This window comes from Antechinus flavipes, chromosome 1 (genome assembly GCF_016432865.1).
Source record: "Antechinus flavipes isolate AdamAnt ecotype Samford, QLD, Australia chromosome 1, AdamAnt_v2, whole genome shotgun sequence".
Taxonomy (NCBI): Eukaryota; Metazoa; Chordata; class Mammalia; order Dasyuromorphia; family Dasyuridae; genus Antechinus; species Antechinus flavipes.
In genome coordinates this window covers 381,150,332-381,162,819 of record NC_067398.1, presented here as the reverse complement: position 1 = coordinate 381,162,819, position 12,488 = coordinate 381,150,332, and the positions used below count along the sequence as shown (strand labels likewise).

The following is a 12,488-nucleotide window of genomic DNA, read 5'->3' as shown; positions in this document are numbered from 1 at the left end:
TGTAGTGCCTATTATGAATATGCTAGACACTATGCTAAGCATTTTACAAATATTACCTCATATGATCTTCAAAACAACCCTGGAAGGTAGGTGCTCTTATTATCCTCATTTTACAGTTGAAAAACTGAGGCAAACAAAAGTTAAGTGACTTGTCCAAGATCACACAGCTAGTAAGTGTCTGAGATAGATGTGCTATTAACTTGAATTAAAATTCCTTGAAATTAATTTGTTAGAATAATTAATTTTCCTTTCCTTTCTTGCAGATGTCCTCCTGTAATAGGAGTTTAAGGCGGACAGCGCCTGAGGGGATTGTTAAAACAATCTCCCCACCCAGCATTTCTCGAGTGAATGGCTGGTCTCTACCTCTCCACTCTTTCCAGTTGATTGCTTGGACAGCCTACGTGTATATGACTGTCGTAGGCTTTGGATTGTTCATTCCATTGCTGCCATTTTTATGGAGAAACATCACCTATGCAGTATCCTTTTTGTCTAAAATTTCAACTGCAATCTGCCAGTTTTTAATATGAAAGGGTGAATATGAAATGAAGATATGAAACAGAATATGTTGAAATCAGGTTAGATATTTATAGATGATACAGATTCCTTTTAAAGAGGTATAGTTTTCATTGGCTTTGAAAATAACCTCTCATAGAGTTGGAGTTTTTTTTTTTCCAAAATTAAAAAAATACTATATATCTGTTTTTTTTATATCACCTTCATTTCCAAACTTGTACCATCTTTCAACTTAGAAAGTTATCTCTTGTAATCATTTTTTAAAAATAGAAAGAAAAAAATGCAATTCAACAAAACCAATCAACAGATCAATTGAGTTTGACAATATTTGCCATACTCCAAACCCATCGTTTTTTCACTTCCTCAAAGAAGGGAGAAATTTAAATTTCCCCAAATCTCTTAGGGCCAAGTTCACTCATTATAATTACACAGTGTTCAGGTTCATGATTTTGATTCTTTCCATTAATATTATTGTATTCATTAAATGTATTGTTTTTCTGATTCTATTTACCTTATTCTGTGATAACAAATATCAGTTAATTTCTTGTTTCTCTGAATTATTTCCATTAATTTTTATGACATAATATTCCATCTCATTAACATATATTTTGTTTACTCATAAATGACAGGAATCTGTTTCTTTTACTTATCAATTTGTGTTATCAATACATAAATGTTTTGGTATATATGGGACCTACCTTTCTTTTTTTTTTTTTTTTTTATGTTCTTAGGATAGATGCCTAGCTATAGAATGTCTGGATGTGGATAATAGTTCTGGAACTGGAGGGGGGATCTCTGAGGCTATTGAATTCAATGTCTCTATTCTACAGATGAGGAAACTGAAACCCAGGAAGTTTAGTTGACTTGCCCGAGAAGCAAACTGGTAGCAAACATTGGGAATCAAATATGAATCCAGATTCCCTGTTTCTAAAGTCAGTGTCCTTTTTTCCTCTATTATCGCTCTGTTGAAGGACATTGTAGTCATGTTTTTTTTTTTTTTTTTTGACAATTTACTTTCTGGAATGATTGAGGCATTTCATAATTCTATCAGTAGAGTATTACTTAGGTTATCTTTCTACGGTCATTCTGACTTGGAGATTTTGTTATCTTTGTCAATTTTTCAGAGTATGAAATGAAACATTAGAGTTGTTTTCCTTTCCATTCCTCTTAAAATCAATGATTTTAAGCAGTCATTTTTATGATTATTAATAGTTTACAATTCTCCTTTGGATGGCTGTTTATATCTTTTGACTATTCATTGACTAATGGATCTTGCTTTTATATGTTCGTATTAATTCCCTGATATCTTGGCTATTAAACTCATATCAGAGATATTTTATACAATTTCTTTTAAGAAAAGCTTCCATTCTTATTCTAAATTTAATCTTGTTCCTACAAAAGTTTTTCCCCAAAATTTTGTGTGATTCAAATTTTTTTTCTCTTGGGATCATTTCTATCCTTTTTTAGTTTAGAACTGTATAAAATGTTCTCCAAGTTCTGTTCAATTCACTAGGTATGTAAGTCTTTCCATATTTTTCTGAAATCATCCTGCCTGCCCTTTCTTATAGTACAATAATATCCCATTACAATCTTAAACCACAGCTTGTTTAGCTATTTCCAAATTGATGGACAATCTTTTTGATTTTCTGCTATAAATGTTTTGTACAAATAGGTGTTTTCCCTTTTTGGGGTAGGTGGTGGGGTATCTTTGGGATATAAATCTGATAGTAGTACTGCTGAATCAAAAGGTATGCAGAATTTTATAGCCCTTTAGACATAGTTCCAAATGGCTCTCCAGAATGGTTGAATCAGTTCACAATTCCACCAACAGTGTATTAGTGTCCCAATTTCCCCATATCCCCTCCAACATCTAACATTTTCCTCTTTTGTCATATTTGCCACTCTGATAGATGTGAGTTGATACCTCAGAGTTTTAATTTGCATTTCTCTGATGAATAGTGATAAAATCTTGCCTTCTACAAGAAGCCTTTCCCAATCCCTCTTAATTCCATTGTTTATATCCTATTTATCTTGTATGTAACTTGTTTATACATATTGATACTGTACTATTTCTCTCATGAGATCCAACTGAATAGACACTCAAGAAAATACAATAAGCTACATATGTTTCAATTATACATTGTTATATCCCTTTGGTTTCTTTGTCTTTTTGTTTTATTAGCATTTCTATTTCTATTTCTATTCCAGTTCTATTCACACATGAAGCTGATCCTTCTTTTTATACTTGATCACATTTTCTCTCTCTCCCAGAAATTTGGCTCATTAGTTACTCCTTTTGTCACATCTGTAATCTCACCTTCTCTACCAGCCCTTATTTGCTGCCCAGATCATCCCTGTTCTTTAAAAAAAAAATTAATGAATGAATTAAAATAAAAGAACTTAATAGGAGGAATCTGGGAAGATGATGGAGTAGGTCAGAAAATTTCAAGCTCTCCCAATTTCCCCCATAAACAAAATAAAATTGTTCCTCAGAGCCAATATAGACCAGTGAAAAACAAATAAGACTCAGAGTACAACAGTGTCCTTCCTGGGACACTTGAGAAGACTCAAAGAAAGATCCCTGGGCCTAGGTTTAAACAGTATGAATTAAAAACACTTCCAAGCAAAGAGAGAGCCCTGGAAATAGCTGGGTAGGGAGCCTCAGCCAAGACTATGGGAACTTTCACCTCCAGGACATGAGGGGATTTTGGAGTCTGAATCACAGAAGACTGAGGGAACCTCTGCCAGTTAGGAATTCCAGGATCTGCTGTGTGGCTGAGATAGGAATGACAAGAAAATAGCACACCTGTGACTGCAGACACAGTAGGGCAGGGAAGCTGATGGCTACAGGCACTTACAAAAAGGTGAGTTCTTGATTTGGGGTTCCAGGCTAAGGGAGAGAGTTGAAATGAAACCAAAGGAGAAGGAATCCAACTATAGAAATTTACTATGAAATAGGAAAAATAGGGGGTTCATCTTCAGAGGAAGATGTGTGTGTGTGTGCATATACCCATGCTTAACTGTAACCTGCTTGGGAGAGGTAAAAGGAAGAAAAGAGGTAAAAGATAAAAAGAAAAAGAAAAACAAAGTAAAAAGTGAATAGCAGATAACAAAATAATAACCTACAAGGAAGCAAAGATGAATTGTCATGAATGTTATATTCCATTATTATATGTGCTTTCTTAAAAAGGAAATTACTACATATTTTGGAATCTTCTCTGATGTTCTGCTTAGGCACATAACAGTTTTTTCCTCCCTTTTTCTGTCTTTTTTTTCTATTTTGCTTTTTCTTATTTTTTTATTTAGTCTTAAAGAAACTTGATCCGACTGCCCATTCAAGCTATCATCCTACATATCTTATTTTCATTTCACAGTCCAATTCATAAAAAGAGGAAAAAATGTATCAACAATTTTTCCTTTTATTTCTTCTTTCCATTCCTCCTCACCCCTCCTCTGTCTTTCCTCTCTGTCTCCTCTCTGTGTCTTTGTCTTTCTTTTTGTGTCTCTCATCTTTCTGTGTCTCTCTGACTCTGTATTGATTTCTTTTTATCTCACTTTGTCTTTCTATGTCTCTCTCTGTATTTCTGTATGTCTGTCTCTTATCTCTCTGTCTCTGTGTCTGTCTGCTGTCTCTCTTTCTCTTTGTCTGCCTTTTTCTCACCTCAGCTCCTACAATGTGACTAACTGGTGACACCACTTAAATGAAACTGTTCCCCAAGGTTACACACCATATGGCTTCTTAACTACTAAATCCAATAGCTTTTTCTCTGTCATCATCCAATTTGACACTTCTGCTACTTTAGACACTGTTGACTACCCCCTGCTCTTTAATGCTCTTTCCTCATTTAGCTACCATTTAACCACTGTTCTTTCTTGATTGTATTACTATATGTCTGGTTCACAATCACCTTTACTGAATTATTTGTCTCTTGAATACTAAATCTCCCAACCCTTTATCCTGGAACACTTCCTTATCTTAACTTTTTCTGGATGATTATGATTCTATAATATATATATATATATATACATATAATATGTATATATATATACGTATATATATATACATATATATGTATATATATATACGTATATATATGTTAGATATATGTTATATATACGTATATATATATATACACACATATGCAATCATAATCTCCATTCTAAAATCCAGTTCCATGTCGTCAGTGTCTTATATGACATCTCCATCTTGATTTCCTATCATCACATTAAACTCAATATATCTCAAATATAACTCATTATCTTTTCTTCTAGACTCACATACCTCTTAATTTCCCTACATCTGTGGGAGACACCACCATCTTTCCAATCTCCCAGGTTTGCTTTGTAGAATGATTCACAACTTTTTTCAACCTTACTCCTCAATATTCAATCAAATCGCCAAGTTTTATTGTTTCTATCTCCCAAATCACTCTCAATCTGACCCCTTCTCATACTTTAATAGAAAAAATCCTGAACCTGAAATGAGAGGACCAGGATTCAGTTCTAGATATGACACTGGTTATCTATGGGCAATTAAGATTAGCTTTCCAAGCCTCTATTTTTTAATAATGTACAATGGAACTAAGAATACACTCACAATCCACTTCACAGGCTTCTTTTGAAGGAAGTATTGTGTAAATCTTAAGAATTTATAAAAATGAGAATGATTATTTCCAATTTTTTAATGCCTTCTGTGCACACAGAGCAATTCTAATGTGAAGGTAAAAGAGAATATGTCTTGAAAAATACCAGTTTAGCAGAGTCTCCAAGGTCCTTTTTTGCCCTATCCCATGACATGTGATTTTTCACTACTTAGAAAGTACTTAGAAAGAAATGGTCTATGTTATGGCCAACTGCAAGCAAACAATTAAAAAATACCTATTGCTTCAAGTCACTATGCTATGTACAGACAATATGAAGATAGTTAAGACTTCATATCTGCCCTCAAGGAGCTTACAACCTAGCAGTAGAGATATGAAGACATGAAAATGTATTTGGATACGAAAATTGCATTTGAGAGATACAAGAAGTGGTGGGGCACTTTCCAGATGGTACAGAAAGTAAGAATCTGAACTGGGAGGAATAAACCATGCTTTCTTCATCTTCCCCAATCTTCCTTACATGCTACATTAATGGTCTGCTGTCCACTTATTTCAGCCAACTCAGCCTTATCTGTCTCACTAAAGGAACAATCCTTAACATGTTGCTCAAATAATTAGCTATCCTTGTGATGAAAAAGCACTTCTGATTTTCTAAGCTCAGAGGGCCCTTTTAAAATAAGTTAATTATTCCCTAAAGTTTCTCCTTAAAGATAACTGATAAATTCTTCCTTTTCTGGATGAAGAAAACGAGATGTTGCTCCTTCACATTATACTTCCCATCTTTGAAAATGTTGTAAAAAGAACAGGAGACTTAGAATATGAAGAAATGGATTTGAATCTTGGCTCTGCCACTTAATAATTATATGACTTTTCTAGGCAAAATGAATTAGCTACTCTGAAAGTCTTCTTTCTTTTAAAATGAGGCATCTAGTAAGTTTACAGAGGGCAGTGACTGAATCTGAAGTCAGACTCATCTTCTGAATTTAAATCTGTCCTCAAACATTTACTAGCTGTGTGACCAAAGCAAGTCATTTAACCTTTTTAATCTCTGTTTCCTCATTTATAAAATGAGCTGGAGAAAGAAATGGCAAAATGCTACTGCATCGTTGCCAAAAAAAAACCCCAAATGGGACCATGAAGAGTCAGACATGACTGAAAAATGACTGAACAACAAAAATACAGAGTTGTAAGTACTTTGAAAACTTTAAAACACAAAAGAGAAATATAAGTAGTTTTTTTTTATTTTGTGTTTTTTTTTGGGGGGGGGGTGCTAATATTATGCATGGCATTAGTCTTGGGGCAAAACCCAGGTAATAGGTGACATTTTGCCTATCCAAAGATGGACCAATTTATAAGTGATGTCCAGAATATATGTGCCCCGTAGTTTGAGGATTCTTCGTGGCCATATTGCTATGACTCAGAACTACTTTGTCATGAATATTATGGAGCCAGTTACAGCAGCCTTATTGAGATTCAGGGAGAAGTGTTCTGATACTCTAAGCAGAACCAGGAAGACATTTTCTTCTAGAAATGATGATTAGTTGGGGTTGAAATAGTAGTCCAATAAAAACTTGAGTAACCTAAACCTTTAACCTAAACCTTTAAAGAACAAGTCATCCAAGATTGCAAATTTTTACAGATAGCTCAGGATAATCCTTAAAAGGAGACTTTTCTAAAAAAAAGTACTACCTATTTGTACTCCGCACAACCCCCCCCGCCCCTTATACCAAACTTATTAGAGATCATTAACCAATTCTTTCTCTTGCTAACTCAGAGTCACTATCATGATCAACAATCATTGTGATGTGTTTTGGGTATAGCTGTGGGTTCTGATTCAGTTACAGTTGTAGATGTGAATAATTTTGAAAAAGAAAAAACAGTCCAAAAATGACACAATGTGTTTTCTTGGGAAAACTTCCCAATCTTAGTGATCTTGATTTTGTAATTATTTGACTTTTTTTCCACAAAGGTGAAGTAAGGGTTGGATGAGATATCTTCTAAACCTTCCATCTCTATATTTCTATGATTCCATAAGAATACATAATATGGCCATATTCTACAAAATTAGACTAAAAAAGGCTAATTTTTTTCTCTCTCTCTCCAAAAGTTCTTAATTTCCCCTATCTTACTGTTCTTTGACTTGCTATTCTTTATTCAAAACATTATGATTTCTACATCATCCCCATGGTAATTGACAGCATCTCCTTTTCACTTTATACTTATATCTCATTTCTTTTGATTTTTGATAGCATTTGAAAACATGTTCCTCACTCTTACAAGAATTTATGCTCAACAGTCAGTCTGGTTTGGGGATGATTTATTCCATGGCCTGCAAAGTTTTCATCATCATGAAATATTTCAGCAGACCCAAGTCCTTTCTATTTTTTCTCTTAATATTTGTTGGATTTTTAACTGAGAACTAGTCACACAAATCAGTTTAAGGGCTCGAAATTTGGCCAGTGCATTCTATGGCACTGTTTCATGTCTTCAGATGTAAAGTGCCTTTTTTGAAGTAAGATATGAATTAGCATTATGCTCATCCTTTAACACCCTCTTCCTCTAGTTTTTTTAGGTCATATACAGATAAGAATTTTCTCATTTAAGCTTTACAATACCTTTTTATATGTTTCTGTCCTTTCCCTTTTACCTGAGTAACCGTTGTGTGGGTGACATAAGGGGAGCCCTCCCCTCACCTAGGTCTGTTGTGATTCTAATATATAATAGGCTACAATACTCTAGCATATTATGAGAGTTTTCCATAGTATAATACACAATGAATTCCCCCTCCCAACTGAATCATGATGAATGCCAGTGTTACATGACACCCTGATGTCTCCATGGCTTAGAGATTTATATAATAATTTATATAATAAGCATTACCTTTGGTTTTGGTGTTGTGTCCTAAGGACCATGGACTCTTTGCACACTTTTCAATGTGTATTGTCTGTTCCATTAGAAACTAATCTCCTTAAAGCACAGACTTACTTTTCTATGTGTATCCTTAATCCTTAGATCACTACTTTCGCAGCAGTGTTTTGTTAATAACACAGAAGGTGTCTTCTTCCCAAGAGATGTTTTATGTCATGAAGGCCATCGTCCTTAAGTGGGAAAATACTGGTCTATTTCAGCTTCCTGCTTAAAATTTGGGATATGTTGTTCTGCTAACATAGAGCTTTAGAAAAAGAGAAACTTTTGGATAAGAGAAGAGGGGGAAGTGCTACTTCAATAGTTTCAGCCATTCTGGACACCTGAGAGCAAGGCTAAGTTCTGAAAGAGCTAAGCTTTTACCCTTTTTTTAGTAGACTACTTCAAGTATGAATTAAATAGGATGCTGCAGACTAAGAACATAACCATCATTTAGAATATTGTTTCTATGAGGAAATGCCTTTTGGAATACAACTTGTAGGAAACTGTCTATAACAACAGATTTGAGGCCAGAATAAACCACCCTATTCCCCCATCATGCTAGAAACATGATGAGTCACTGTCTCACCTTCTCTAGAACTGTATACCATATGTTTTTAAGGAATGATTGATTTTAATCTAAACAGCTTAAAACTAAGAATTGGACTTCAGCATAATGAAAATAATGCTATTGTTTGCCACAAACAACTATAAGAACCTAGGGTCTCCTGTGCAATAAGGAGAATATAGAATATTCCTAAAGTCTTAGTGCAAATTTAAGTTCTAAGACTATTAAAGCTGCAGATAAAGACTAACATTCTTTTCCCTCAAGCCATTTACTTGCTTAATACAACAGAAGCACTTTGACCAAGTGGTTGATATCATGGGCAGAAATTATAGCCTTGAATTTAATTATTAGTTCCTCTGCAGCTCTGCCCTTTGATTTTTTTTTTATTTTATATTTTATATTTATATTTAGTAGTATTTTAAATTAGAGTCCCCTTTTTGGGGGTGGGGGACTCTTAAGTGATAAGACAAAGATAATAAAATAGTTCATGGTATCTTAGAGTTGGATAGGTCCTTAAAAGGCATCTGGTCTACAAAAATTCTCCCTTTTTGGAGCAAGTGAGCTTCATCACTTCATGAAGCAGCCTGGTCCTGTGATGGACAGCTCTTAATTGGAGCAAAGCTCTTCCTTCTGAGCTGAATCCTTCCCTTCAGAGCAATGCAGAATAAATCAAATCCTTCTCCTTTGGCTCTCATGTCACCTCTTGCTCTGCTCTTACATAATCAAAACTGGATAATAATCATTGCAACAAAAACTGAACAAGTCACATTTTGACATTTGAGAGGCACTTGGCTTGTCACATTTTAATTTTTACTAGCCAAATGTGCAATGCTATGACAAATCATTGATTCCATTCATATACATAAGCCCCTCTTGCTTTTCTACTTTGGACATTCCTGAGTCATTTATTCTTACTCTTTCTCTCACTTTCAGCTTCCATTGTTCCTGAAAGTAGACAACCCCAATCTTGCCATGGTCTCTGTCCTGTAACTATAATGAACCCAAAACATGCTCAGAAACAATGAGCCTGAATCCAGGACACTCGTTCCATAAACATTTAGATGACTACTCTCTAATCTGGCTATCAATGAATCAACAAATATTATCTACATTCAATGTACTCTTAAATAAGTAAGGAATTAAATAAGGTACATTCCCTGCCTTCAAAAAGGAAATCATAGCTTTTTTTTTTCTCAAATAATTATTAGAATTAGAATGAGGCAGCTAATCCAAGTGGTATACTGGATTCTGGAGTTGAATCAGGAAAAACTCAAGTTAAATCCAACCTCGGATACTTACTGACTGTGTGGCCTCAAGAAAATCACATAGCTTCTGTCTGCCTCAGTCTTTTCATTTATAAAATGTGGAATAACAATAGTACCCTACACGATTGTTGTGAGGATCAAATGAAATGGGTATAGTTTCAAGGATCTCTCTTCACTCCATTCTCTTCTCTGTTTATTCTCTAGATGGTATCATCAGCCTCCATTGGGTCAATGTCCTCTATGCAGTTAATTCCCAAATACATAGATATATCTAAGTCCATATTTATATCTATATCTTGGACTCATTTCTCCCTTGTTACAGGCCTGTATTATTATCTCTACCTAAATGTCACAAAGGCATCTTAAACTCACCATTACTCAAACAGAAGTTATTACTATGTATTTTCTATGAAACCTGCCTCTTTTTCTAATTTTGTGATTTCTGTTGACTTACATCATCCTTCCAATCACTCAGATTCACAATCTCAGAATCACATTCAACTGTTCTCTCAAACCATGTATAATCATTTGCTTAATCATATTGAGTTTGCCATCACAGCATTTCTCACATATTGTCCAGGTTTCTAAACTCAGTCTAGACTTCTCACTCTTGCAATCCCACATATCTGATTAATTGCTTAATTCTGTCATTTCCTCCTCCACAGTGCTAGTTTCTAAGTCCTCTCCACCTACATGGCCTACACCCTCATTCACACCTTAATTATCTCCCTCTTTCTAATTGGTCTCTGTAACACATTTGTACTTTTTCTATTCTCTACAGAGGGGTCAAATTGGTATTTCTAATGTCACTCTTTAGGTCAAGAAATTTCAATGGCTTTCTATTGCCTGCAGGATAAAATACAAGCTCCTCTTTTTGCCATTAAAACACACACACACACACACACACACACACACACACACACACACACAATTTTTTACAATGTGAATCATTCCAGATTTTTTTCTATTAGTCTTACTTGCCCCTCACCCAACAATGCACAGGCATGCACATATGCACACCCCCTTTTCTTCCAGCCAAACTGTCCTACTTCTTATTTTGTGTATATACACAAAGATTCCATCTTTTATTTCTTGCCTTTACACAGCCTATCAGGAATGCCTGAAATATCTTACCTTCTAACTTCTTGGAATTCTTTAGTAAGGTTCAGTTTAAGTGCCATATACTATGAGACCTTTCCTGATCTTTTCCACCATATTCCCCACCATTATTACATGTTTTCTTTATATAAATTGTATTTACTTATCTGAATGTGTTGCCTTTTCTCTCCTTTTTTTCTCCAAGCAGAATGCATACATTAGGCACTTAAAAATGTTTGTTGAATTGAAATCAGGGATACCAGTTAGAGACAACTGCATAAGCTCAGGAGTGAGGTAATGAGGTCCTGTCTCTGAATAAGGTTATTGGGAATAGAGAGACAGGATGGATTTAAGAGCCCTGGTGTTCTGGCTGACAGTTTGGAAGCTATGACTTTTCTTACTTCTGTTTCTAGGAGGACATAAATGTGAGAGCTCAACTAGGTGGCAGCCCAGACAGAACCCAATAGTAAAATGATTTTAAGAGGTTGATGAAAAATCCTTTTAATGATCATAGGGAGTAGAACCATTTGAGACCCTTTACTCCTGTCTGCTCTATATTCAATTCAGACTTTCTCTAGTCAAATCTGTTTCTTCAATGTCCCACTTCCCTTTCTGATAGTCTCCCCAATTTAGGAAAAATGACTCTGTCTTCTAAAAATTTTCTGCCATATACTTGTACTGGTAATTCTTCCCCCTTCTGCAGAAAATAATGCAAGTAATCTTATTTCTTTGTTGTTTGTTTACTTTGAGAAGTTGAGCATGATATTAGGCAATGACATACCAATGAATCCTGGTGTTGGTATTTGGTTAAAAAATTAAAAAAAAAACACAGAACCAATTGAAACCAAAACTACTGGGCTGTGTGGACAGCCCCTGGGTTCAGATCAGAATCATCATACTTCAACCACCTTTTTTTGTCTTGTTCTCCACATCCTTGTCTCATGTTTCTAGTAGAGCTTCAACAAAGAGTCAGGATTATTGTCCTGATACAGGACACATGTTTCATATGTACTTGCTCTTATGATGTACCTTAATATTCCCCTTAATCTTGTCCTTAGAGTATTAGTGATTCTGCTGGCATAAAGGCAGAGAAGAGACAGCTTATCTCAAAACTCCAAGGCAAGATGAATTCTGGCAAAAACCTCTGAAGTACATCTCTGCACTGATGCTTTCTTTGAGTTTTCTTGTGGCAGGGAAAGATGAGCAAGACCTAAGAACTAACCAGAAAGAAGTCAGTGAAGTGCAGTGCAGAGCCAGAAAAAAGCAAGAGGCAATAGTGTTGTAATTAGACACATGAGGGACAGTGTGATACAGTGAGGAAAGTGTTGGATTTAAAACTGGGGGACCTGGGCTTGAGTTTTAATTTTCCCACTTCCTACTTGTATAATTCTAGGGAAGACGACACCATCACTCCGAGCCTCTGTCTCTTCATCTGTAAAATGAGGGAGTTGGATTAGACTTCTAAATTCCCTTTCAACTCTAAATATATACTCCTAAACTATAGAATGTAAGCTCCTTGAAGGCAGGATCCTACTTTCC

The 12,488-nt window shown here is 35.1% G+C and overlaps 1 protein-coding gene across 1 annotated transcript in view; it reads left to right on the top strand.

The window, feature by feature from the left end:
* Nucleotides 1-263: 263 nt before the first annotated feature.
* Nucleotides 264-12,488, top strand: part of ZDHHC11 (zinc finger DHHC-type containing 11) — a 49,272-nt gene continuing 37,047 nt past the window's right edge. The window contains exon 1 of the mRNA XM_051973413.1: nt 264-487. Coding sequence (XP_051829373.1) covers nt 264-487 — 224 coding nt within the window. The remainder of the gene's footprint in view (nt 488-12,488) is intronic.